This window comes from Oryzias melastigma, linkage group LG16 (genome assembly GCF_002922805.2).
Source record: "Oryzias melastigma strain HK-1 linkage group LG16, ASM292280v2, whole genome shotgun sequence".
In the NCBI taxonomy this organism is placed as follows: domain Eukaryota; kingdom Metazoa; phylum Chordata; class Actinopteri; order Beloniformes; family Adrianichthyidae; genus Oryzias; species Oryzias melastigma.
In genome coordinates this window covers 14,512-37,640 of record NC_050527.1, presented here as the reverse complement: position 1 = coordinate 37,640, position 23,129 = coordinate 14,512, and the positions used below count along the sequence as shown (strand labels likewise).

The window sequence follows — 23,129 nt, the reverse complement described above, 5'->3', positions numbered from 1 at the left end:
TTCAGATGTGTTGATTATCACGAGTAGTCCCATTTCTAAGCATTTATAACTGCGCTTTATTGAAATCTGTAGAAGTCAGAGCCTATTGTAAAGCCTATTTTTTTTTTTAAAGATTTTGACGAGAACAGAAACAACTTCAAATTCTAAACAAAGGGAGATCAGATGATCATCAGGTGTTGGTGACAACAAACGAAAGTCCCAGCCTGTTTGTGGGTACGGAGTGGGATTGTGGAGAAAGGTTCTAGTGCAAAGAATAAGTTGACATTTCTGCGTGTCGATTCTTTGTTCTCTCATGTGATTGCTGCAGGTGAATAACTCGTGTTTGCACCGCATTCATTCACGCTTCCTCCTAAACACCTGGCAGTTCGTCATAAACATCCAGGTTTGTTAGAGTTTCAACAGAAAGGAGAAGTGACTCTGGAGGGAAGAAGAAGCTGCATCACAGCTAGTTCCAGTGTGTTTGCAGGATCGATTTACAGAGAATGATTGGTGAAATTATGTAAAATAAAATGAGCAAACGTGTCTGATAGTGAACGACTCATGACTTATTTGATATTTCATGTTTTTCTGGTGCGTTTAGCTAAAATTCGATGCTCAGACTCTTACTTGGACTTGCTGATGGTTCGTTTCAGCTTCTTCTCCAGCTGCTTCATGCGGCCGGTAGCTGCCGTGTATTTGGACGCCGTCTCTTTGTGTAAAAGCTCACTTCTGGTCTTGGTGTGTTCTGCTTCCATTACCTGTAACAGCCAACCAGAACCCAGCGTTAGAGCAGAGCTTTCAGAGACCAGGGAACCATTTCATCTTTTCTCACCTTTTGTGAATAATTAAAGACATAGGAAGTTTAAACTCAACAACTAATGTGCATTTATTATTATAAAATGACAAAAAACTTTATTTTTTTCCTCTAGGTTTCCATTTGGTGGTCAACTGAGCCTTTTTTTTCCTAATTTGATGAATGAATCAGTTTCAAATGTTGATTCCATTAATCGAGGCTTAATTTATTGGATATTTCTAATTGAATAATTTACTTTTATTTAAAGATATATCAATATAGCTGTTTTAGAAGCTAAATAGTTCACATTGTAGCTCTTGAAAAAGGAGACTGAACAGCCAAATGAGTTTCCTATCCTCTAACAATTTAAAAAATGATGAATGGTCAACGGCGTCCTGACTCACCCTCTGTGTGGCGTGGTTCAGCATCTCCTGCCACGCCGAGTCAAACTGCCGGTTGTCGTCCTCCAGGAGCCTCTGCTCGGCCAGAGAGATGGTTTCCTTCGCCGCACGCAGAACTTCCGTGGCTTTCTGGAAGTCCTGAGTGGCTTTTTGAGCCTCCAACTGAGCCTGAAAGCAGAATAAACAATACGTTTTAATAAAAAGGTTCAAATGTTATTAATTACACTATTATTCCAGTTTCCAAAATTCTCAAATAAATATGTGCGCCAACAGGGGAAAAAGATCCATCTGTAACTACAATGGCTAAATAGAGAAGATGTTGAATTTTAATAAATCTTAAATGGAATTTGATAATTAAAATCATGGGAACTTTATTCTGAAGGAGTTATTTGTGTTATCTTCGAGTTTTAGATACAAAAAAAGACAGAAAATGTAAGATCATCATGAAAATTGTGTTTTCTTTGAGTCTGTGGTCAAATATTTTGAGCTATATGTCTTAATATAACCAAAAAGAAAACTATTTCAAATATCTAATTGAAACAAGAAGAAATATAAATGTGCATTTAATCTTTAAAATCCCCCAGTATTCTACGATATTGTGCAAATCCACCTATAGACATAATCATATTTCATACGTATTATATGACAACTACATAACATTTTTTTTTATTTTCTCTAGGATGTTAAATTAATTTAATATATTATTAAGACTAAACTATTGGAAACATATGAGGCTGCAGATAAAACTTCTAGTAGAAAGCAGAGACTGTTTTTCTCTTTTGATTCTTGTTGTTTGGACGGCACCAGTTCTCTCATAAACACTGACGACTTCTATCCTCATTTAACCTCCGATAAATGGATTTCACATCTCCTTTGAGAAAAAAAAAACCACATAAACAAAAACATCTGATTCCAAGTTACTAAAAATCTCTGCAGAAGTAAACACCAACAGCACAGCTCTTTGTTTCCACAGCTCCAGCTGCAGAAGACATTCCTGACACCATTCCTGTGATCTCTCTGATGCATCTCAGAACGCAGCTGCAAGCAGCAGATAAAGCTGCTGTCATGCTGGTGGAGAGAGTGCAGATCCTCTGGAACATCCCAGTGCTCGTTTGCTGCTGTGGCCTGAAGGACAGAGGCTCTCTCTGAAGGACAGAGCAGCTTTCTGAAGCTGGACGTGTGAAATCTGCTCGCCTACATATGCAGATATTACAGGAAATCAAAAATCACTGTGGATTAGTTAAAGAGCTAAAAAGATGCAACTAAACCCGAGTAATTGCTACAGTCATTTGTGTTGGTTATGAGTAAAAGTAAACAAAGGTAAAAAAGCAAAACACTTTCACTTTAAGTAGTTAAATTGTTTATTTTAAGCATATATTTTAAGTTTTTGGAAATCATCTCAACATGGAATCTTTCCCTAAAGAAAACAAAACTTATTGCCACAGAGAAAAGCTAACATCTTCACTTAAATTTAGGTTGAGAATGTTTTTATTTTATCTTTAAAGTTACTGTGTTCTGCTGTGCAACTGTGATGCCTTCAGGAACCGTCTGCTTTTTGTCTACCGTATACAGGACTCAGCACATCTAAAAGTACCTGCTTTAAAGACCATGTGATGATTTTTTTAAAGTATAATCTAGAAAAGAAGACGATAAAAGATCCCAGAGCCAATGAGGAATGTAGGACAACTTCACTGATTGTATTCATGCCGCAGTAAATCATGAAAAGGGCCTGTAGCTGATAACCGATTACTCACTATTTGGCGATTTTAGTTCACCAAAATAAAAGCATCAAAGTATGTAATTTTCATTTATGTTACCAGATTAATCTTTTGCCATTTTCTTACCTAATTCTATTTTTCTTCAGTTATTCTACGCAGCTGAGCAACATCATCTACTTTCAAAAATTTCTGTTGCCATTTTTTCTTTCATATGACAGAGTATTAGGGCCAAAAAAAGTAATATTACGAGATTAAAACACATAAGTTTACGGAGAAAAAAGGCATAAATTTAGCCTAAGAGTTTTTAAGTCATAAATATATGACTTTAATCTAATAATTTAGCAGTAATGACTTTTCATTCGTAAACTTTCCAGATTTCAAGTCCTAATTTTTTATTTGTTTATTGACTCTATTACTCCGTCGTACCTGCAACAAAATTTCTCTTCAACTTTAATTTAGCTTTTAGTCCCAAATTTCAGGACTTTCTTAGACTTTAAACATGTGAGAACCACAAAAACATAAAAATGACTAACACAAATAATGTGTTATCTACAGAGAGGTGACTTTTTTTTAAGTGCATCTTTTTTTTAAATGAAATTAAATACAAAATAATCGACAAAAATTATGTCAATTAGTTAATCTCTAAGGTTATAGGACAGGAAAAAAAGCTTCAAAGTGAAAACTCTGGTTCACAGCTTTAATGTCAGACTTAACCCTTCTGCTATCTTATGGGGTCCAGATGACCCCATCCTTATATTGATGTGCAATCAGTCCCATGACAAAGGTGGACAGGATTTCATCTACACCATGGACACCAGTGAAGATTAAAAAAATCATTGAAAGAAAAGTTCAGCGAGCCGTTTTGTGGGGTCCAGATGACCTCACTTTTCATGTAAACAGGCCAAGGATAGCACAAGGGTTAAACAGGCTCACAGTAAAGTTACAGCTGTCGATAAAATAAGTTATTTCCACAAAATCGTGTGACTGACCTTAAGACCTCCGGGTCAAAGTACAAGCATATCATTTAAGGCTATGCCGGGTAAAAACGGCTGGTAAACAATCTTTTATGTAAACTGGTGCCAATTCAGGCCAAACTGCCAACCATGAAAATGTTGCTTATTTTCACCAGTTCAAACTGGATAAATTAGTTTATAATGAATATCATGTTTTTTTGCAAAAAAAAAAGTCAGTAATCGAGTTCTGCCAGCGTTTAAAGATCTCAAATGGGAATCGCTTCGAAATTAAATTATTCCAATCTCCTAATTTCTGTTTTATTGGTCTTCATTCCTCTCTCCGTGTCTATGATGGTGAAGCCCAGAAAAGCGGAATATTTCCAAGAACCTGTCAGTCACTGACGCTTGAAGCCACAGGCCGTCTTCATCAGATTTCTCCTCCGTCTGCATGCTCTCTGACATCACCACATGCTCCCTGTAATGTCATTATCTCTGCTCATCAAAATGCCAGAGCAGCAGGATCCAAACAACCCCCCCTTGTTGCAGTCATGTGGTCGCTCGACTCGCTCACAGCCGTTTTTAAAACCGCCTTTACACCGAGAGAATCGAATCGGTTCCTGTTATCCAACACAGCAGTCAGTGCCATAAACAGCGGGAGATGTTTCAGTCGGAGTCCTCATGGACGGGATGTAAAGGAAGTTCACTCCTCCGATGCCTCTTCATGCATGCAAGATGGATTGTTCCAGAATGTGTGGATATAATCTGCACATAAGCTCTTTTTAAAGACCCACTACAATGAAAACAGTGTTTTTTCTGATGGTGGAGGACAAATTGAGCTAAAAATTTAATTTCTGAGTATTTCTTTATTCAAAATGTTGTGAATCAGGAGCTGATGAAAAAAATGCACATTTGAAAACAAGCATATTTGCGACAAAAAGAAATGCATTGGGCTTCCTGCTCTGAGCTCTCAGCAACAGGGAGCAGAAAAAGGGGGCGGGGCTGCTCCGTGCCAATAGTCCCGCCCACAATTTAGAGGCAAATAATAATACTAATAGAGCATCCAATATCCATTCATACTTGTTGATGTAGCCACAGCTGCCCTGGGGCAGACGAACAGAGGCGTGGCACTATGTGTCTACAGCTGCTGCCCCCAAATTTCTAATGAACTCCTGCCACTCTGCAGAAACTATGTCCCAGCAAACGACACAGGTTTATTTTATTTTGGGTAAAAACACCATAATCTTAATTTAGAGAATGGGAACGCTTTGAAAAAAAGAGGATTGGGTTTAAAGACCTACTTTTTTTTTTACGTGTTTTTTTTACATTTTATCATTTTTATAATTATAAAGAACATACAGAAAATAATTTAAGACTTAAACCACATTTCGAAGTATTTCTTCAATCAAATTGCGGTGAATCAGGAGCAGATTAAAACCCTTCGTTTGAAAAAGCTCAGATTAACGCTTTCATTTTCCTCGTCTGATTTGATATCTGGCTCAAAACTGTACGGCTGGATAGCTCTGATGATGCTCTGATGATGCTCGCCATGTTTGTTGTTCATCTAATGTTATGAGTGGGATGATGGGATATAAGTGGAGGCTTACTTCTGCACCAACAACTCAGAGGAGATTTTCTGATGAATTCCTGCTGTGCTGCACACAGGTTTGTTTTTTTTTTTTTTTACATTTTTTGCCTAAAAAGAGCTCAACCAGTATGGGAACTTTTTAGAACAGATCGATCTGAGTGAGACTTTAAATGGAGTCGTAACAGTTTAGATTGAATTAAACTGTTTTGGATTTAATTGGATTTTAACAATCCTCTGATATTTGAGTTTAGTGCATGATTGTGATTCAAAAGAAACTGAATCAAACAACTTCCTTATTTTTATATAAAACTTTATCCTCATCCCGTCTCCATCCTTCAGGCCATCAGGTTCACGGTCTCATTATGACAGATGTAGGACAGAGCTGCTTCAGCATCACCACAATTAAAGAGCAACATCGACTCCTTTAGACTCTTGTAGCCCTCAGACATTAAATCTCTCCACATATTTTCCCTGGTTTGTGGGTTTGACTACAGCTGTGCCATATTTTCAACATTCTTCTCAGATCAAAAAGCATTCTTGTTCTTTACCTCTGCCCTACTTTTCTGCTGAGTTTCATGTGTTAGCTCGTGGCAAGAATCCGTCTATTCTGATGTGTTCAGAGACGACGCTCACAAAGGGGTGCAGAGAATAAAACCATAAAGAACAGAACATTTAGAAAAAGGGTTTACTTTGGTCCACTTTGCATAGAAATATTGAGGTCAAATGCTCTTCTATGGTTCAGGAGATCCACTTAAATCAGTGCTACAGGCTAATTTATCTCCTTATGTGATATTAAGACACAAAAACTTCCAACTGTTTTTGTCAGAATGAACCCGTACATGACTGTCATATGTTGTTTATTTGAGTTTCTTACACTGACACTTGTTCATGTGACATTTATGAAACATGTCCAGACAATGAAAATGACAGTGTTAGAGAGAAACCTTAGTAGACGTGGCAGGAGTCATCTCACACGTCTGACTTTAGTTCCGGCCTGGCCTCAGGGCTCACAGACAGCAAAACAACGTCTGCCGGTCTGTCAGGCTGGATTCAGTCAACAGGAGGTGTCAACACCAGCAGGCCTGTACTGCTTTTACAGTGAGAGATGGTTGTTGCAGCTTTGACAAAAAAATGCAGCCGTTGCTGGTTAAGCACCACTTTGTTTCAATTTCTTCAGCTAACTTTTTTCTAACATCCTCAGCCATGACTCAGCTTCTTCCCCTCCTCTGTCCTCCTTCATCCATCTCCACGGCTCGCACATCCCTGCGTTCATCCACATCTCCTCTACTTTCACTTCCAACCCGTCGCTCTCAATATTCATCTTCATCTGTCTGCCTTGCAACATTTCTGATTTTCTATCCCTCCTCTTCCACTTAATGCTTCAGCGTCTCCTCCAAATCCTCTCTGCACGCCAGCTTCCCCGTCTCTCCTCACTTCTCCTCATTAGTTATTCATTTAAAATCATTGTCTGCACAGTACTATGAAGGGGAGAGTTAAGAAGATGATGTGCAAGTAATGCAGAACTATGAAGGGGATCTATGACTGAGACTCCAACCAAAACCCAAAGAAGCAGAACCAGAAATATGCTGGCGACTTGCAGCCAAGTCATAGAAGCAAATGAAACATTAGCAACGGTACTCAGTGATTCAGAAACCGTCATGTGAACCGACATCACTTACCGAGTCATTTTTAAAACACCCACTTTGTTCAGAATAAATACATTGGCTTTAAGACCAATAAAAACACTTTCAGTACAAAGTCATTTCATGTAAAGAGGCCTGACAGACTAAAAAAATAAACCTCTTTATGTTCCTTTAGAGCTTTTTCAGTCAAATCCACATACATAAGGTTTAATGATGTGAAGGACAAGAGCGCTCCTCATCACTCAAAGCCAAAAAAGACATTAGGAGGAGATGAGCCTCTAAATCATAGACAGAGACTATCAGGTTATTTATGTATAGATGACAAAGACGATATCCTTGTGCTTTAAGCTGCTGAATGACACACATTTACTCTAGTTTAATGCATCGTCCTTCAGTACCTTCTAGATAAATAAATAAAGAACTCTTATTGACTGACAGTTGGGCTGCAGTGATAGAAAGGAGACACGGAAATTTTGCTTTTAACTGTGAACTTGGTGAATTATTGAGCAAAATTCAGTTTGGTTTTTTTGGGTCACAAAGACTGGTTTAGGAATAAACTTTAGAGTAAAATGAGCCTCTTTAAAAACCCACTCTGAAGAAAATAGAATTTTTAGTGTTTTTATTATGTTCTTATGGCATTTTTCTGATAATAGGGGACATATGTAAAGAAAATTAAGCTCTAAACTGCATTTCTTTACTTAAATCATTGTGAATCAGGAGCAGATGTTTGAGGGCTGTTTGAAAAATGTCGCATTTGGAATAAAGAAAGTGTGCTGGGCGAGCCACATGCCTCCTGTAACGCTCAGTTTTTTATGCATTCACTTGTAGACGACTAGATCTACATACAACTTTGTTTTCCTCGCCTGAGCTGACATCTGGCTCAAAATTGTTCGGCTAAATTGCTTCAATATTGCTCCCCAGTTTTGTTGCAGGTTGGGGGTTGGAAGCTAGCAGTAGAGGGTGTAAACAAAGAGCTCTCATCACAGGGAAAATGAAGAGGGATGGGGTTGCTCCACCCACAACTGCTGGCCGGCAAAATGTGTAACGACCTCTCAATTAACAATGATATGAGAAAGTATTAGGGCCACAAAAAAAAAAAAAGTAATATTACAAGATTAAAAGTTGTAAATTTACGACTTTTAATTTTGTAGATTTACAGATTTAAATCTTGTAAATTTGTTACTTTTTTTTCGTAAATGTATGACTTTAAAACACGTACATTTATCAAAAGAAAAAATGACATAAATTTAGCCTATGACTCTTAAAGTCATGAATATGACTTTATTTTCATAATTTAACAGCTATGACTTTTTTTTCTGGCAAATTTACCAGATTTTAAGTCGTAATTAAAAGCTTTTTTTGTAAACTGGCCCAAATAATTTGTCGTACAAGAACGCACGAATTTAGAGCTGCTTGGATTTTTTCTTTTCAAATAAACAGCCATAAATACTTTAGTAAGGCTTTGTAGGTTTTAAGCAGCTGTATGAATTTATCATGAAGATTGAATACAAACATTCCATTAAACCTGACCTAAAAATCTCAACCTTATTTCAGCCAGAGCTTCAGTGACTGCCAAAGCTCTGACAAAAATGAAACATAACCAGGGATTTTTAAAAAACAGTTTACATTCTCTCCTGACAGTTCACACCTTCATAGACGTGTAAAAACACCAACACACTCGGACAGAAACGCAGATGAAGCATTGCAGGAGGTCAGAGAGAGCAGATGGCTCTGACCTTGGAGCAGCTTTGTCTGCATCTGTCCAATAAATCCTCAGCTCACTCCATCTTCCAATTAATCTATGGTTATTTATCATACCGCCCGCACCGGCACGCGACAAGGGGAGGGCAGAAATCCAGGTTAAGAGAGGGTAAGGAGGCTGAAACAAAAGTATAAAAAGACAAGACGACTTTTCTAAGCACTGGCAGCCTGTTCGGGGTGTACCCCGCCTTAGCCCAACAGTGACTGGGATAGGCTCCAGCATCCCCATGGCCCCAAAAGGGATTAAGCGGCTTTGGAGAATGAAAGATGCACTTCTCTCTTGCAGAATTCACATAAATGTCACGTGAAAGATGCTGCTATAACAGAAAATTGGATTCTCATTTTTGTCTCGAATCATTTCAAGCTTGTCGTGAAGCAACGTCCTGACAGACAGGATTTAGAACAGGTTCAAATTCCCATCACAGATTTTTAAACAGATAAACAGATTTTTGAATAACACTAAAAACTAATACAAGAACACTGTGTTAAGAAACAACCATATTTTTTAAATGTGTATTCCATTATAGAGAGAAACCTCCATGATTCTCCTCATGAACAAATGAAATAAACTATCAAACTGTCAAATGAGAGTCTATTTAATAAACAACTGGACTTGTATTCAATTTTTCTTATTGTTCTAGAGTGAAATGCAGAGCCTCATCCCAGAAAGCTGACACTGAAGTTCACATATCTGTGTTTATAGCAGTCACACTGAAGCTAAAACAATTAAAACACTAAAACCTATTTTATCACCACTTTTACACACTGCAGCACCGGTCTGAACTGGATCATGAGAATACTGAATCCTCACAAAGTTAATCTATCCAGAAAAGCATGATAGGCACTTGCTCAGGTAAGATCATTCTGCGCTTTTCCACTGTAAAATCCCCAGAAAGGGAATCTGAATCTGTATTTTGCAGAATGTTGTTTGAAGGTTTCTGAATATAAACAAAAATGGAACCATTCCACCAGATATGTTGTCTCATCACTCATAAAAGCCAGACATCGAGGCATCCTCATCTACATTTGTTGACATTTTTCTTTTGCGCTGGTCTTATCGCTGGATTAGGCTTTAGACGTCGAGATGGCTTCTTCTGCCTCTTTTGCCCCACCTCCTTTAAATACTTTGGCACACCTTCAGTAAACACGAAAATTATTTTACTGCTTTGGTTTTATCAGATTCTGTAGCTGCAAATCCATAAAAAAAACCTTTTTAGCAGACATCAAAGTATCATCAAAAGACAAAAGCTCTAATCTTTGTGGTTCTGCAATCCAGCAGAAGCAGAGGGAAATGTTGACAAATTATTAGAAAAAGAGGCACCTTTTCACGTTTTGACATGCATAGAGCACCTCAAAATAACAATAAATCCTCACTTCACCAGAGGATCCTTACAGCCTCATTTTTAAGTGTGAATCTAGTGAGGGGAAATTGAATAAATGCAGAGCCAAATGTTTATTTTTATTAAAAGAAACCTATTTCTTACCCAATCTTAATGTGCTGCGTTAGTGTTGGCCTGAGGCAGTGCATATAAAACTGTGCCCTTAGCGGTCTTTTCCTTTTACGATCTTAAAAAGATAATCTCAAAATTGATTGTTCCTCAGGTCACTAATGCTCCGACTGTTTCCCCTCTCTTTGAACCACCTGGGCGACCTTTATCGCTGAGATCAAAAATGAAAAAGCGGAGCTTAAAGCCCGTTTGATTTTATGTCTGGAGACATTTCTCTCTGCCTGAAAGGTCACGAGTTTCATTCATGAAACATTGATGGTCTCTGCTAGAACAGTCCTGAGGGGACCAGAGCTGTGTCTGATCACAAAGTGCTGGACTTCTGATGACAGTCACCTCATACACTATAGCGCTGCTGAAAATTGCATTTTATGTGACAAAAGCAGAAGGATAAATTTCAAAATCCTCAGAAAAGACATTTAACCCCATATTGCCCTAAACTGTGATAAAAGCAAAAATGCCGTCTGGAAATTCTATGTAAATCAATGAAAATGTCTGACATGCAGCAGGCTGGATATACTCATTAAAATCACTTAAATATGCACAGGACTATCAGTACGAACATCTCATAACAAGTCCCAGGAGCAACGATGGAAGTGAAGACGTGGGCTTAGTATGAAGCAGCAGGAACAGAGCGCTCTGCATCTGTACACTAATGTACTATAGAATCAACTGTGAGGCAATCTGTGGCAACAGGACTCGATCTGGTCAAGGAACATGACGAAAAATCATTAAGGTTTAAACATAAATCAAAGTCCAGTCCAAACTTGTTCACTTTGGGTGGTTAAACAATAAAACAAATAATGAAACTTTTGGAAATCCTATATTTAGTTGCTTGATTAACTATTTTCCTCCATTTATATTAAGTAGTAAAACAGGTCTGAAAACTGGCATTTTTAGCACCAAAAGAATAGAATATCAAGGTAAACGGCACAAAAAAGTACAAATAAAAAAAATAAAAAGTCAGATATTTATCAGTACTTTAGCTATTTATTGAAATATGTACATAAACAGCTAAATCCTAAATCAGAGAGAGGCCTTTGTGTCTGTAGAGCAGTAAAACCAGAGCCACTCCTGATTACTTCCCCTCTACAACATAAAAAACCCACTACAGGTTATGTACTATGGGAAGCTCTGAAATGTCAGAAATATCCTCTTTCTCAGGATATGCTAACAAAAAGGATGTTTGCATCATCGTCATCGTCGCTATCATGCAACAAATACTTTCCAAACTCCAGCCTGAGTTCTACTGCTTCATCCAAGCTCAAAAATGGTGCAACATTGAAGTACTTTTTCAGACCAGTATAAGGATGTCCGGCCTAAAGTACTGCATTTAAACAGACTTTCCTTACCAAACTGCGTCTTTTCCCTTTCAGGGATCAACAAGACTATTAAAAGTTAAAGCTTTGGCTTCCTTAATTGGGGAAGATTTGCTTCAAAGATAATATTTTAGCCATGAAAGAGAATGTAAAAGTGTTGCGGATTCTTTTATGTTTGTATCAAGAGCGAGATAAAAGCATCTTTACAGCAGGCTTATATACGATTTCATCAGATAAAAAAAAAAAAAGTTTCTGAAGGCCAGAAGATAAAAAGCATAACAGACTATTTTCAAGCCTCTTTCCGCTGATGCACAGCCGCATGCAAACATAAAACTTGCCACCTGGATCCAAATGAAGGGAAGCTGATATCAAAACAGCCTCTTCATGAAAATTATGCTTTTTCTGGCTTTTGTTTTGCTAATTGTTTTCCTAGAAAAAAAGAAACTCATCAAGTATTCAAAAGTCCAGTTTCCTTTTAATCTAATGTCCCATAACCACCAATAAGCTGATGCATCGTGTTACTTCTTTGTTGGTTTACTTCCAGTACCTGTTTGTACCCATTGCTGTACCAATATTAGCATAACCACGAATGTAATGGTTAGTTATAACCGTTCCTCGAGCGTCATCAGAGGAAGTTCCTGCCTCAATGTTCACTTTCAAACCAAACAAAGACGAGAACATGGTAAATGCGGTCCCAAAAAACGTAAAGTTTAATCAAAGCAAAGTTTATTTATATTGCATTTTCCCAAAAGATAATAATTCACTTTAAAACAAGTGAAAAACCACATAAAAGAGAATAAAACAAGATAAAAGGGTAAGTTTGAGAATGCAACATTTCTAATTTAAACTTATTTGAAGTTTAAATTAAAGTGCTCACAGAAAATGCTTTTAATTGATGCAAAGAAAAAAGCTTTTAAAGTTAAGAAAATGAGGTCACTTTAATCCTAAACTAGCAGCTTATGATGCACAAGAGTTGTTTTTGTCAAAACAGTCAGATCATGCCATTTCTTAGAGACTAAAGTAGTAAAAGGGGGTCAAATCTTTAGAGGCCCTAGCTATGTTTCTGGCTTTTTTTCATCCAATATAAGTATTCTAAACATTTAGATGACATAATTTAAAGCAAAACCTGCATAGATAACCAAAGTAAAAAGCTAATAGTGTGCAGAATGAAGCATTTTAGACAAGAGCTTCTATATTTCATTCATTCGTGTCAGGATCTCATGCAAATGTCTGCTTTTAGATCACATCTCTTCAAGAAAAATTAAAGTAAACGTCAATGTGTTTAGTACCAGCTGAGCCAAAAACCACCTAACATACAACACAGACCTGAATGCAAAAAAATCCAGGTACTTCCCTGTGACTGTTGATCATAACAGAAGGCTTTCAGTGAACTTTGTTTACAGAGGTTACAAAAGTACACAAATGGTGTAAAGAGAGAAGTCCAACTGCAGAGTCACTTCACAAAAACTCTTTCACCATCACCTCTTTCACAATTACAGTGCAACAGCAAGCATTTTCTTTTATAAAAATACTAAAAAACATAATACTATCCTGCCTTTCTGAATTATACCATGAAGCAAAGAATCAGAACTGCAGGTCTCTGATGGTCCTTCCAGCCTAAGCGTGTTCTTATCAGGACATGCAGGTGGCTTCCCCCCCTTAATCTACATAAACCACAAACACCAGGCGAGGCTAAAAAAAGGAAGTGAGGACGTGTTCTCGAATCATTTTGCAGTTCCCAGTCCTCGCCCTGTCAACTGAGGAGAATTTAGAAGATGTTTTCTTCAGCTTAAACAGGCCACTTTTGAGAAGATTAAAAAAAAAAATCTGGGGCGAGTCCAATCAGTAACTTTTACACTATTCAAAATGAGATAACTGGAACACTTGTTTATTAAAGATCCTACTGTTTTTGGAGGGTTCTGGTCTGTTAACTTGCCTCTTATGTCTTTTGCTTCTTAAATTGACTAGAGCTTTTTGTCACAACAACTTTGTTTCACACGCCTGGTTCTGTAGTGACTAACTCGACAGTCCACACCTCAGAGAGGGTGGACAAAAGCCAGGTAGCTTTCTAATTCCCTTCGATCTATCATCATTTTTACTCAGTTTTCTTTAACTTCTATTCACCGAGCTAAATCCTGTAATATATTGTTGGTATATCTTCATCTTAATCTAGGATATCTTGTGTGTCAAGGTTTAAAGCAGAACAAAGAATGAGGATAAGGAATTTTCATCTCTTGTTTTTGTTGGGTGCAGCCCAGTGTCTGCAAGCTGAGACATGTTGGGCTACAAATGCTACAAAACAGCTTTAAATGTTTTTTTTTGTTTGTTTTGTTTACTCTCCTATCCCTTCTTTAATGCCCCAATAACAAACCTGTCGGGCCAACCGGCGGGCCTCCCAGTACGGCTTGGATTCCTCCACAGCTTTTCCGATCTTCTTCACCAGTTCGTCCAGCTTCACTGTGGCTTCCACCAGAACAGAGCGGAACTTCTGCCGTGCATCCTGAGAGACGGAACGAAGCGGATTATTATAACCAAGGATTTCAGAAAAATGTACTCATCTCCAATCTAGAAATTGAGCCAAGAGAGTCAATGAACTGAAATGACACGGACCATTTATTCTATTGATTGCCAAAATAGATTAAACGTTAATCATGTGCTTAAAGATGAAGATTATATTTTCTTTTGGAATTCTTCTGATAAAAAGAAAATTAAGCTCAAAAATTTCTGGGTCTATTTTTATTCAAGTTGTTGTGAACCAAGAGCAGATGAAAAGATGCATTTTGAAAAAAATCTTAAACTTGTAATGTAGAAAATACGCTAGCTGGACAAAAAGCTCAAGAGCGCTCTCCGGGAAAAGGGGGCGGAGTTGCCCGGCACCAGTGGTCCCATCCACTGGTGCAGGGCAACTCTACCAAAACTATGTCCTAGAAAACAACACATTTTTTTTTTTTTTAAATGACTAAAAACAGCATAATCAGGATTGAAAGATCACTGAGAATGCTTTTAAATTGGATCAAAAATGATTAGAATGGGTCTTTAACTTAACCCAAAACAAAGCCGTCCTTCCACATCATTCAGAAAAAAAACATTAACATTTTGAAGCCTTAATTAGTAGCTAATCACGCGACATTAGAGATTTTGTTGTCATCAACAAGTAAAAGCCATGAGTTCTAAGAAAAAAGTATTTAAAAAAAACGGCCTAAATCTATTAGCCATTAAATTTCATTTAAGTGAGGAAAGTGGTCACGGCAAGAACCAGATGGAGCTGACACAGTTTTCATGAGAACAAGTCTGTCCTGATAAACACGGGAAAAAACCCAAAGCCAACTCAATAAAGACCAGCATTTAACAAATGATCTCTGATACTGTTTAGTTTGCAGACAGAAAGCGAGCCATTTCCCCTCAAACAGATCTGTGTTTTATAGGGGGAGCTTTTCAGGAACCCACCAATGAAATATCTTTATGTTGCCCAAAAAGACAGTAAACCTGAAAATGATTTTAAAAACTGCGTAACTTCAACTGTGCAGGAAAGTTTTATTTTTTCCCTAAAGAGGACACTGATTAAAAAGAAAAAAAAATTAAAAATCTCTTTGACTTTATGATTAGTGGATACTAAAGTGTTACTATAATAAAATAATCAACTTATGAATAAACTTGGAAAAAAATAATATGGCGCCACATTTTGTGTTGAGGTAGCCCCCCAAAAAACAGAAAAGTGTAGAGTACAGACGTATCCATTTTAGGCTCCAGTGACCATATGACTCCACATGGGATTGAATTGATTGAATTGATTATGATGGACGGACGCTCATTGTTTTAAAACAGACAACTGAACAAATGGATCTGTTTGAGGAAAGATGCATAAAACCTTCTTTAGACGTTGCAGAAAATCAGTGATGGATTCTCAGGATCACCGACATCACAGGAAGCTTTAATATGACCAATACATCGTTTTTTAAAGCTTAAGATAACCAAGTAAAAACCAAAAAGTTACACCATATCTTATTTACTAACATCCTTCTCTGTATTTCTGTCTACATTGTTATCATCAGCAGACTGAAGTTAAACTTGATGACTTCGCTATCATTTGTTGAAAAAAGTGAAATTGATTGGGTATTCTTGACGCCTCAGCAAATGAGTCAATTGATTTACACAGTCTGCTATTATCTGATTAGCTTCACTAGATTGTTTTTGTATCAATCCGTTTGTACACAAGGAAAAGCCTCCAACATTAGTTTTGTCGCTTTAATGAGGCCTCCAGAGTTTCGAAATGTGTTGCAGTGACTTGTTGCAACATTCTGGATCATTCCAAAACACTGATCAGAGAAAATGTATCCAGTCTTTCTAGAAAGAATGCTTTTCAAAGGGCAAAATCCCCAAAACAAAGTACATTTTATTTTATTTTTTATCCGCCTTATAGTTTAGAGTCATCCAGTGCGTGTACCTTCGCATGCTCAGAGAAGGCCACTCTGCTCTTGCATACAGCCCACAGTGATGGGTTAGACAACTACAACCAGTTACAAACCTCAGAGCACAATGATACACAGTATTTAGTCTTTGTAGACAGGTGGATGATGAATTCATGTACAGAACGTCTCCATAATCGATCAGAGGCAAAACTGTGGCTGCCACCAGAACCTTTCAAGCTTTGAGTGAGAAAAATAATTAATTTCTAAAGTACAACCCTAGTTTCATTTGTAGTTTGTGCATTAAAGAGAGCTCAGAGTCAAGTACAAAGCCTAGGTATTTGTAGCTGTTCACCATTTCTATTGATTTGTTATTTTCAGTTTTAAGTACTTGGGTGATCTCCTCTGATTTACGTCTATGTGGAAAAATCTTCACCTTTGTTTTTTCTGTATTTAGAACCATTTTTAATGATTTAAGACAAGACTGAACTACGTTAAAAGCAGACAGTAAAAAAATCAAAAGCTCGAGTTATTGAATGGGAGAAGCAGTAAATCACAGTGTCGTCTGCATAAAGATGGTATGACGCACTTGGCAAGTTTTGACATAAGTTATTTTAAATAGAGAAGAGGATGGGACCTAGTACTGAGCCCTGTGGTACACCTTTCTGTATCTCACGAGTAAGAGAAGTGGTGCCTGATATTTGTACTGATTGGGATCTCTTTGACAGATAGTCGACAAACCGCGCAATACCTTGATCATAAACACCAATGTTGACTAGCATTTTTACTACAGCAGAGTGTGATCTACGGTGTCGAAGGCCTTTGAGAGGTCAATAAAGAGTGCCACACAGTATTTTTTTTACAGTCAATGGCCTGAAAAACAATGTCTAAAACCTTTAAGGTTGCTGCAGTAGTACTGTGCTTTTTTCTGAAACCAGACGGAAATTCGGATAAGATACTATTTGTTTCTAGGAAGTCCTGCAGTTGTTCACTGACCAGTTTTTCAAACAATTTTGCCAGGATGCATAGTTTGGATATTGGCCTGTAGTTATTTACATCTAAGGGGTCTCCTCCTTTATGAAGCGGAAGTACATGAGCAGATTTCCAGACTTTAGGGATTTTTTTTTTTTTACAATTAAAAAAAAAAAAGCTTTAACACAGACTACTGTGAACCAAAGAATCAAACGTTCAAAACTGAAATTTTACACTTTGAGATGCTTTTTTGACAGACATGTCAAACTTCGACAGGAAATGGTCATTTAAACACATTGAAGCACCATATGATCATATTTTCAAATAAAGAATTGAAGAATTTCATGTTTATGAAAGTTTTAGAAAAAATTGTAACTAAAAAAAAAATACATTTTTACACTGAAACCATTAACTGCCTCAAACAATAAATAAAAAAACACACATTACATTATTTAATTCTTTAAAATATGTTCCATTTTTTCCCAAAGTAATTGTAAACTACTTAGTTGTGAAATGAACTGAGGCATAATAATAGCAGGACAGAAACCAAGGAAAATATTTCTTGTTTGGTTTAGTTTGACAGCAGATCTACAGGGAAACGGTGACTACGTGACCCTAAAGAGCTGAATTTGCATGAATTGTGACCTTTTTTTTTAAAGCTCTGTGCACACTAAAAAAAAACAAATAAAATTTCAACACGGTATGTCAGTTGTAACGACACACTCCCACGGTAAAAGTCGAGTCAGCTTTTCAAATTCCCAGTGTTTCTTATTTTTACTTGTGACCAACTGGGCCAAAGGGCAGAACTAAAACTCAATAATAGAATCCAAAACCTTTTAACACACCAGAATTTAATCATTATCTAAATTTGATTTATAATCAGTAACTTATGGCTTTATGTCAAAACCTTAAAGTCCAACTGTTTGCCTTTTTAATAAAAGGTTAATATTTTAACCATCCTTCTGTCACAACTCTATCGATGACCAGTTAATAAAAGAAAATACAAATAATGTGATTATCTAGCCCTCTGGGGCAAGAAATGTTCTGTTGTAACCCTCACAATGTCAAACTTAACCTTAATTTCTCACAAAGTTGACAGTTATTCAGGTTTTCTAAATGGAAATAAAACTGATTGATGACTAATAATTCAGTTTGTTCCGGAAATGATAAAAAATGAGAAACTTGTTTAACAGCCAAAAAAACAGCAGATGACACTAAACTCTGGGTAAAGGAAGAGGATTTTTATGGGAAAATGTTTATGTCATGCGATAGCCGAAGTTACATAATGCTTGGTTTTCAGTCAGGGCATGACAGAACTTGCTCCCCGACAGTTTCAGCTTGGCTTTCCACTGTAGTCATTATGCTAACAAAACAGGCATCCACCTGCGCTTCTTTCATTATGAAACGACAAAAGACACATTTTGGAAAACCTATCATTTATTTTTAACAGAGCTACACCATTTTTCTAAAGACAAATATCTCCAAATGAGGCAGAAAAGAACATCTAGGACAGTGAAACATCAGCAAACAGTCAAAGACAGCCTTTCTGGAAGTTTCCAGGGACTTTACACCAAAGTGAAAGTACCGAAAATCAGGATCGAAAACAAATAGAAGGACTAAGAGTAAACTGCTAGGTTATTTTAGAAAAGGAATCTTATGAGAAAGTATATATATATGTTAAAAAATAATATGCATAGTGTTTTTTATTAAGCTGTTCAGAACATCAAAAAGCGCCCATCCAGAACATTCACTCCAATGAAAATGATCTTTTATGCGTTTTTAACATTTTCTTGTAACATTTTTCTCACAATACAGGACATATATAAAATAATTTATTATTATATCTGTGTTTCTGAGTATTCCTTTATTAAAATCGCATTGGATCAGAAAACCAGATGCTTGAAAAAGCTCAGACTAATGACGCAGCAACTGAAATGGGTGTGCCAAAGTCTCCTCTGCTCTTGCACACACACTGGTCCGCTAACACTGAGGTGTGTGAGACATGATGAGCGTTCAACACTTTTACTGTAGTGAATTCCGATTCTGGCTTAAAATTGTACAACTGGATTGATTTAATATTGCTCATTGTTATTGCTGCACTGCTAAAGTTAGCTTTGAGCTATAAGCTTCCGCGCGAGCTAATGCCGCAGTACATAAAATAAAAAAAGGCCTTTTGAATTAGACTAAAAATTTCATATTTCATAATTTAAAAAGCCACTGAGAACGATTTACGACAGAAAATATAGCTGGAGTGGAAATTTTTTTTTGCATATGTTGCAGTTCCTAAGAAAACCACTGGAGGCCGTCTATTATAGGGACCAAATTCTAATTGGCTCCCATGTGAAGAAGTCCAACTTTACGCCAAATATATACATATATACATCCTAATTTTTTAAAAGTTTACTGACTAAACAGAACATTCTCTTTACTATACTTTGACCTCTCCAACTGGCTTTTTTCAGCACATTATTGTTAATATGTGTCCGTCAAACTTCAGACTTCCTATTCAGAATCCCAAGAGTGATGAGAGAAATTATGGATTAGTGTTGATCTTCTTATGGTACAGCGTACAATGTTTTTATATAAAGGAGTGCAACAACCAATGTCACTTACGAGGTGCTAAAAGGTCTCAGAAATAAGTACATCAAACCCCAAACTTGTTCTCTTCCCGAGGAAATCAAAGGAACAAAACCACCAGTCCAGCACAGAGTCAAAGAAGTCAAAAACACCACTTTAACTAAAAAAGAAGCATCTAAACCAAGGTGGAAACATGAAAATGTGTTGGATGCCTTCACCAGTGTAGGTAGATATAGAAAACTGAATTGAACAGATTTTCTATTCTCTTCGTACAGTAAACTCTAGACTGTATCAGGACTTTGGACTTGCATCGCTTTATAACAGCACAGAATGTCGTTGACCTACATAAATAGAAGTCATCAGCTTTTTCTGCCTTTAGTGGGATTCAAAGATCATTTAAAAGGCTTGTTAAAAAGCTGGCCTGGTGTCTGTGATGCTAGGATTCTATTGTGGTTTAACTTTCAAACTATTATGTAAAAGATGCTCTGATTGAAATTGAACTTTGCTCCATCAAAGTCAATTGAGTCCACAATAAAATGACACTTTTTATATGGAATTGCAGAATATTTTAGTCCTTTCATATTTTTTTCTCAACTTAATAAGGATTCTATAGGAATGATCAGTTTTTGTACAATTAAAACTGATTTTAGTACACAGGGTTGTAGTTTTCTGTAACCTTTTATGTCATACCAGTGAATAAATAATAATAATAGAGCATACATAAGCTTACAAGCACAAACCTGAATTACATACAACAACAAAAATAACAATATAGAGCAGATTACATTTAAATACACTGACCTCCAGCTCTGTTTCACATCTGTTGATGTCGTCACTGGCCTGGTTGAGTTTCTCCAGCTCTCCCTGAAAGAGAAAGATGGACAAATAAACAATAAAGCAAATGGGAAAAAAGGAGAAGCAATCCCATCTGTGGAATTTTAAATACCACAAATGAAGTTAAAAATGTGCTAGAAAATTAAAAAAAATCCAATAAAATATCTTAAATCTCCTGTTTACTTGAATTTAATGTTAACAAAATCAAGGATCATGGTGGACTTAATGGTATATACACAGATTATTGCAATAATCACTGCTGCAGCTTTTACAAGTTCACAAAACACCAACAAATATAGAAACTATTTCTTCTACTTTTTCTTTCAGTTTTCTCTTCAGGTTCCTCCACCTAACCTCTACTCTAACACCAGATACCTTCATGTCTTCATGAACCTCATTTCTCTAGACTCAGCATCCTTCTACCAATATATTCACTGTCTCTCCTCTGAACATGTCCAAACCATCTCAGTCTGTCCTCTCTGACTTTATCTCCAAAACTTCTAACATGTGCTGCTCCTCTGATGTCCTCGTTCCTGATCCATCCTGGTCACTCCCCCGGAGAACTTCAGCATCTTCACCTCTGCTTCCTCCAGCTCTGCTTGCTGTCTTTTCTTCTCTGTCTCTTGGCTGAACAACATGGCTGATCTCACCACAGTTTTTTACACCTTTACTTTCGTTTGAGCAAAAACTCTTCCTACACTTTTTTCCACCTATTCCAACCTGCCTGCACTCACTTCTTCACTTCACACTCTCTGGACTATTAACCTAAGATACTTAAAATTTTCAACCTTCTTTATCTCCTCTCCCTGTAACCTCACTCTTCCACTTGTGTTCCTCTTATTCACACACATGTTCTCCATCTTGCTGCGGCTAACCTTCATTCATCTCCTCTCCAGAGAAAACCTCCCCCTCTCTAGCTTCTCCTCCACCAATTCCCTGCTCTCGCTACAAATCACAATATCATCTGCAAACATCATAATCCACCTTGAAGTCTTCTGTCACCCCTACTGCACACCTCACCACTGTCTTACAGCCCTCATACACCTCCTGCACTGCTTAAACATACTTCTGTCACTCTGGACTTCCTCATACAATACCACAGTTCCTCTGTGGGCACTCTGTCATAAGCTTTCTCCAGATCTACAAACAATATAGAAACATGTAAGGTCTTTATTATTCAGCAGAAGCTTCTAAACTGAAAAAGTACACACTGCAATTGATTTAGACCAATTCCAATACAAATCTTAGAGACCCACTCCAGTGAAAATCATGTTTTGGTGTTTTTAACATATTCTTGATGACGGAGGACCTATGTTAAGAATATGAAGCACCAAATTGAATTTCTAAGTATTTGTGAATCACAATCAGATTTTTTTAAATGCAGTTTGAAAAAGAGAATATTGGGCAGGCCACAAGCTCCCTACTCCAAATCATTGTGATGAATCTACTGAATGACCAACAGGAACACCCATACCCTTCAGTGGATTAGTCCAATCCTTCACACTTTTGAAGATGTTGCACTATTTATATTAGTCAGCAATGCAAAATCTGATGATTTGTTGTTAAATGTGATGACATGAGGACCATTTAAAGACACTAAAGTACACAACATCCTTAGATATAAGATACTAACATTAGGTGACATGGTGACTTTTTTGTGTTTTTACTTTGCATGAGCAGTTAGGTCATTTGTTAACTTGTGTAACTCATTCAAATGTTCTTTAGGCACAGTTCAAGAATTTGGGGGAAATGTTGTGTTAAATTGCACTCTTTTTTTATGTGTCTCGAATCAAAATTATTCACAAACCCTAATTTTATTTTGAAAATCTAAACTGGGGTTTGGGGTCTTTGTAATTTGCGTTAGAAGATGTATTGGTGTTATGGGGGAAATGTTTTAAAAGCACAACCTGCTACATAAAATACATTAAAAAAAATTAAAATAATGTTTTCAATTAAAATAAATGTCAAACAATGAAAATAAGCGCAGTTTGTGGCTGAAACAAGCTAGGAAATCTCTGTTAGCCAAACTCAGTGGGTTTTTTTCATTTTTAATACTTACGGGGGACGACGACATTACAATAAAAAAATAAAAAATAAATAGATAAATACCTGGATTCTGGGGTCCACCTCCTCGTCTTCATAATCGGCTTCTTCATCCGACCTGCTCTCCTTCTCTGAACGATCCATGTTGGGAGTGAAGAGGCTAACAAAGACGGACGCTACAGCCAGGAGAGGCACGGCACATCTGGGTTCACCGCGAGCCGGCTCCTCTACCTCTCACATTTGTTCTCAGACACTCGTTAAATTAAACAGTCGCTCTTTTCCAACATCGCTGCTCGTTTCTGCCCAGCCGGACCAGCTGCACCGCTCCTCTGCGACCCGCTGTCCTCTGAGCAGCCCGGTGAAATGAGCCACAGAGCTACAGAGGGGGAACGCCCCCTTAGAGGAGGCGGCAGAGGTATGAGGGGTGATCCGTGGCACAGCTGTGGAGCCACATCACCAATCATTTCTATCCCAATTTTAAATAGAATCCCTATTGATTCAAGACAGTTTAATTTATTTTTAATTTATCATTAGTTTCACACAAAAACAGATTTTCTTTGAGCAGCCATGGTACAGAGGTATCAGAGGATCACAGGTTTGGTTTCTGCTCTGTCTTCCAAAGTGCCCTTGGGCATGACAC

At 37.2% G+C, this 23,129-nt stretch overlaps 1 protein-coding gene across 1 annotated transcript in view; it reads right to left on the bottom strand.

The window, feature by feature from the left end:
* Positions 1-22,896, bottom strand: part of sh3bp5b (SH3-domain binding protein 5b (BTK-associated)) — a 28,681-nt gene extending 5,785 nt beyond the window's left edge. The window contains exons 1-5 of the mRNA XM_024267408.2: positions 22,556-22,896; positions 20,414-20,476; positions 14,029-14,157; positions 1,177-1,341; positions 607-737 (exon numbers count right to left, since the gene is read on the bottom strand). Coding sequence (XP_024123176.1) covers positions 607-737; positions 1,177-1,341; positions 14,029-14,157; positions 20,414-20,476; positions 22,556-22,633 — 566 coding nt within the window. The 5' untranslated portion in view covers positions 22,634-22,896. The remainder of the gene's footprint in view (positions 1-606; positions 738-1,176; positions 1,342-14,028; positions 14,158-20,413; positions 20,477-22,555) is intronic.
* Positions 22,897-23,129: the final 233 nt, after the last annotated feature.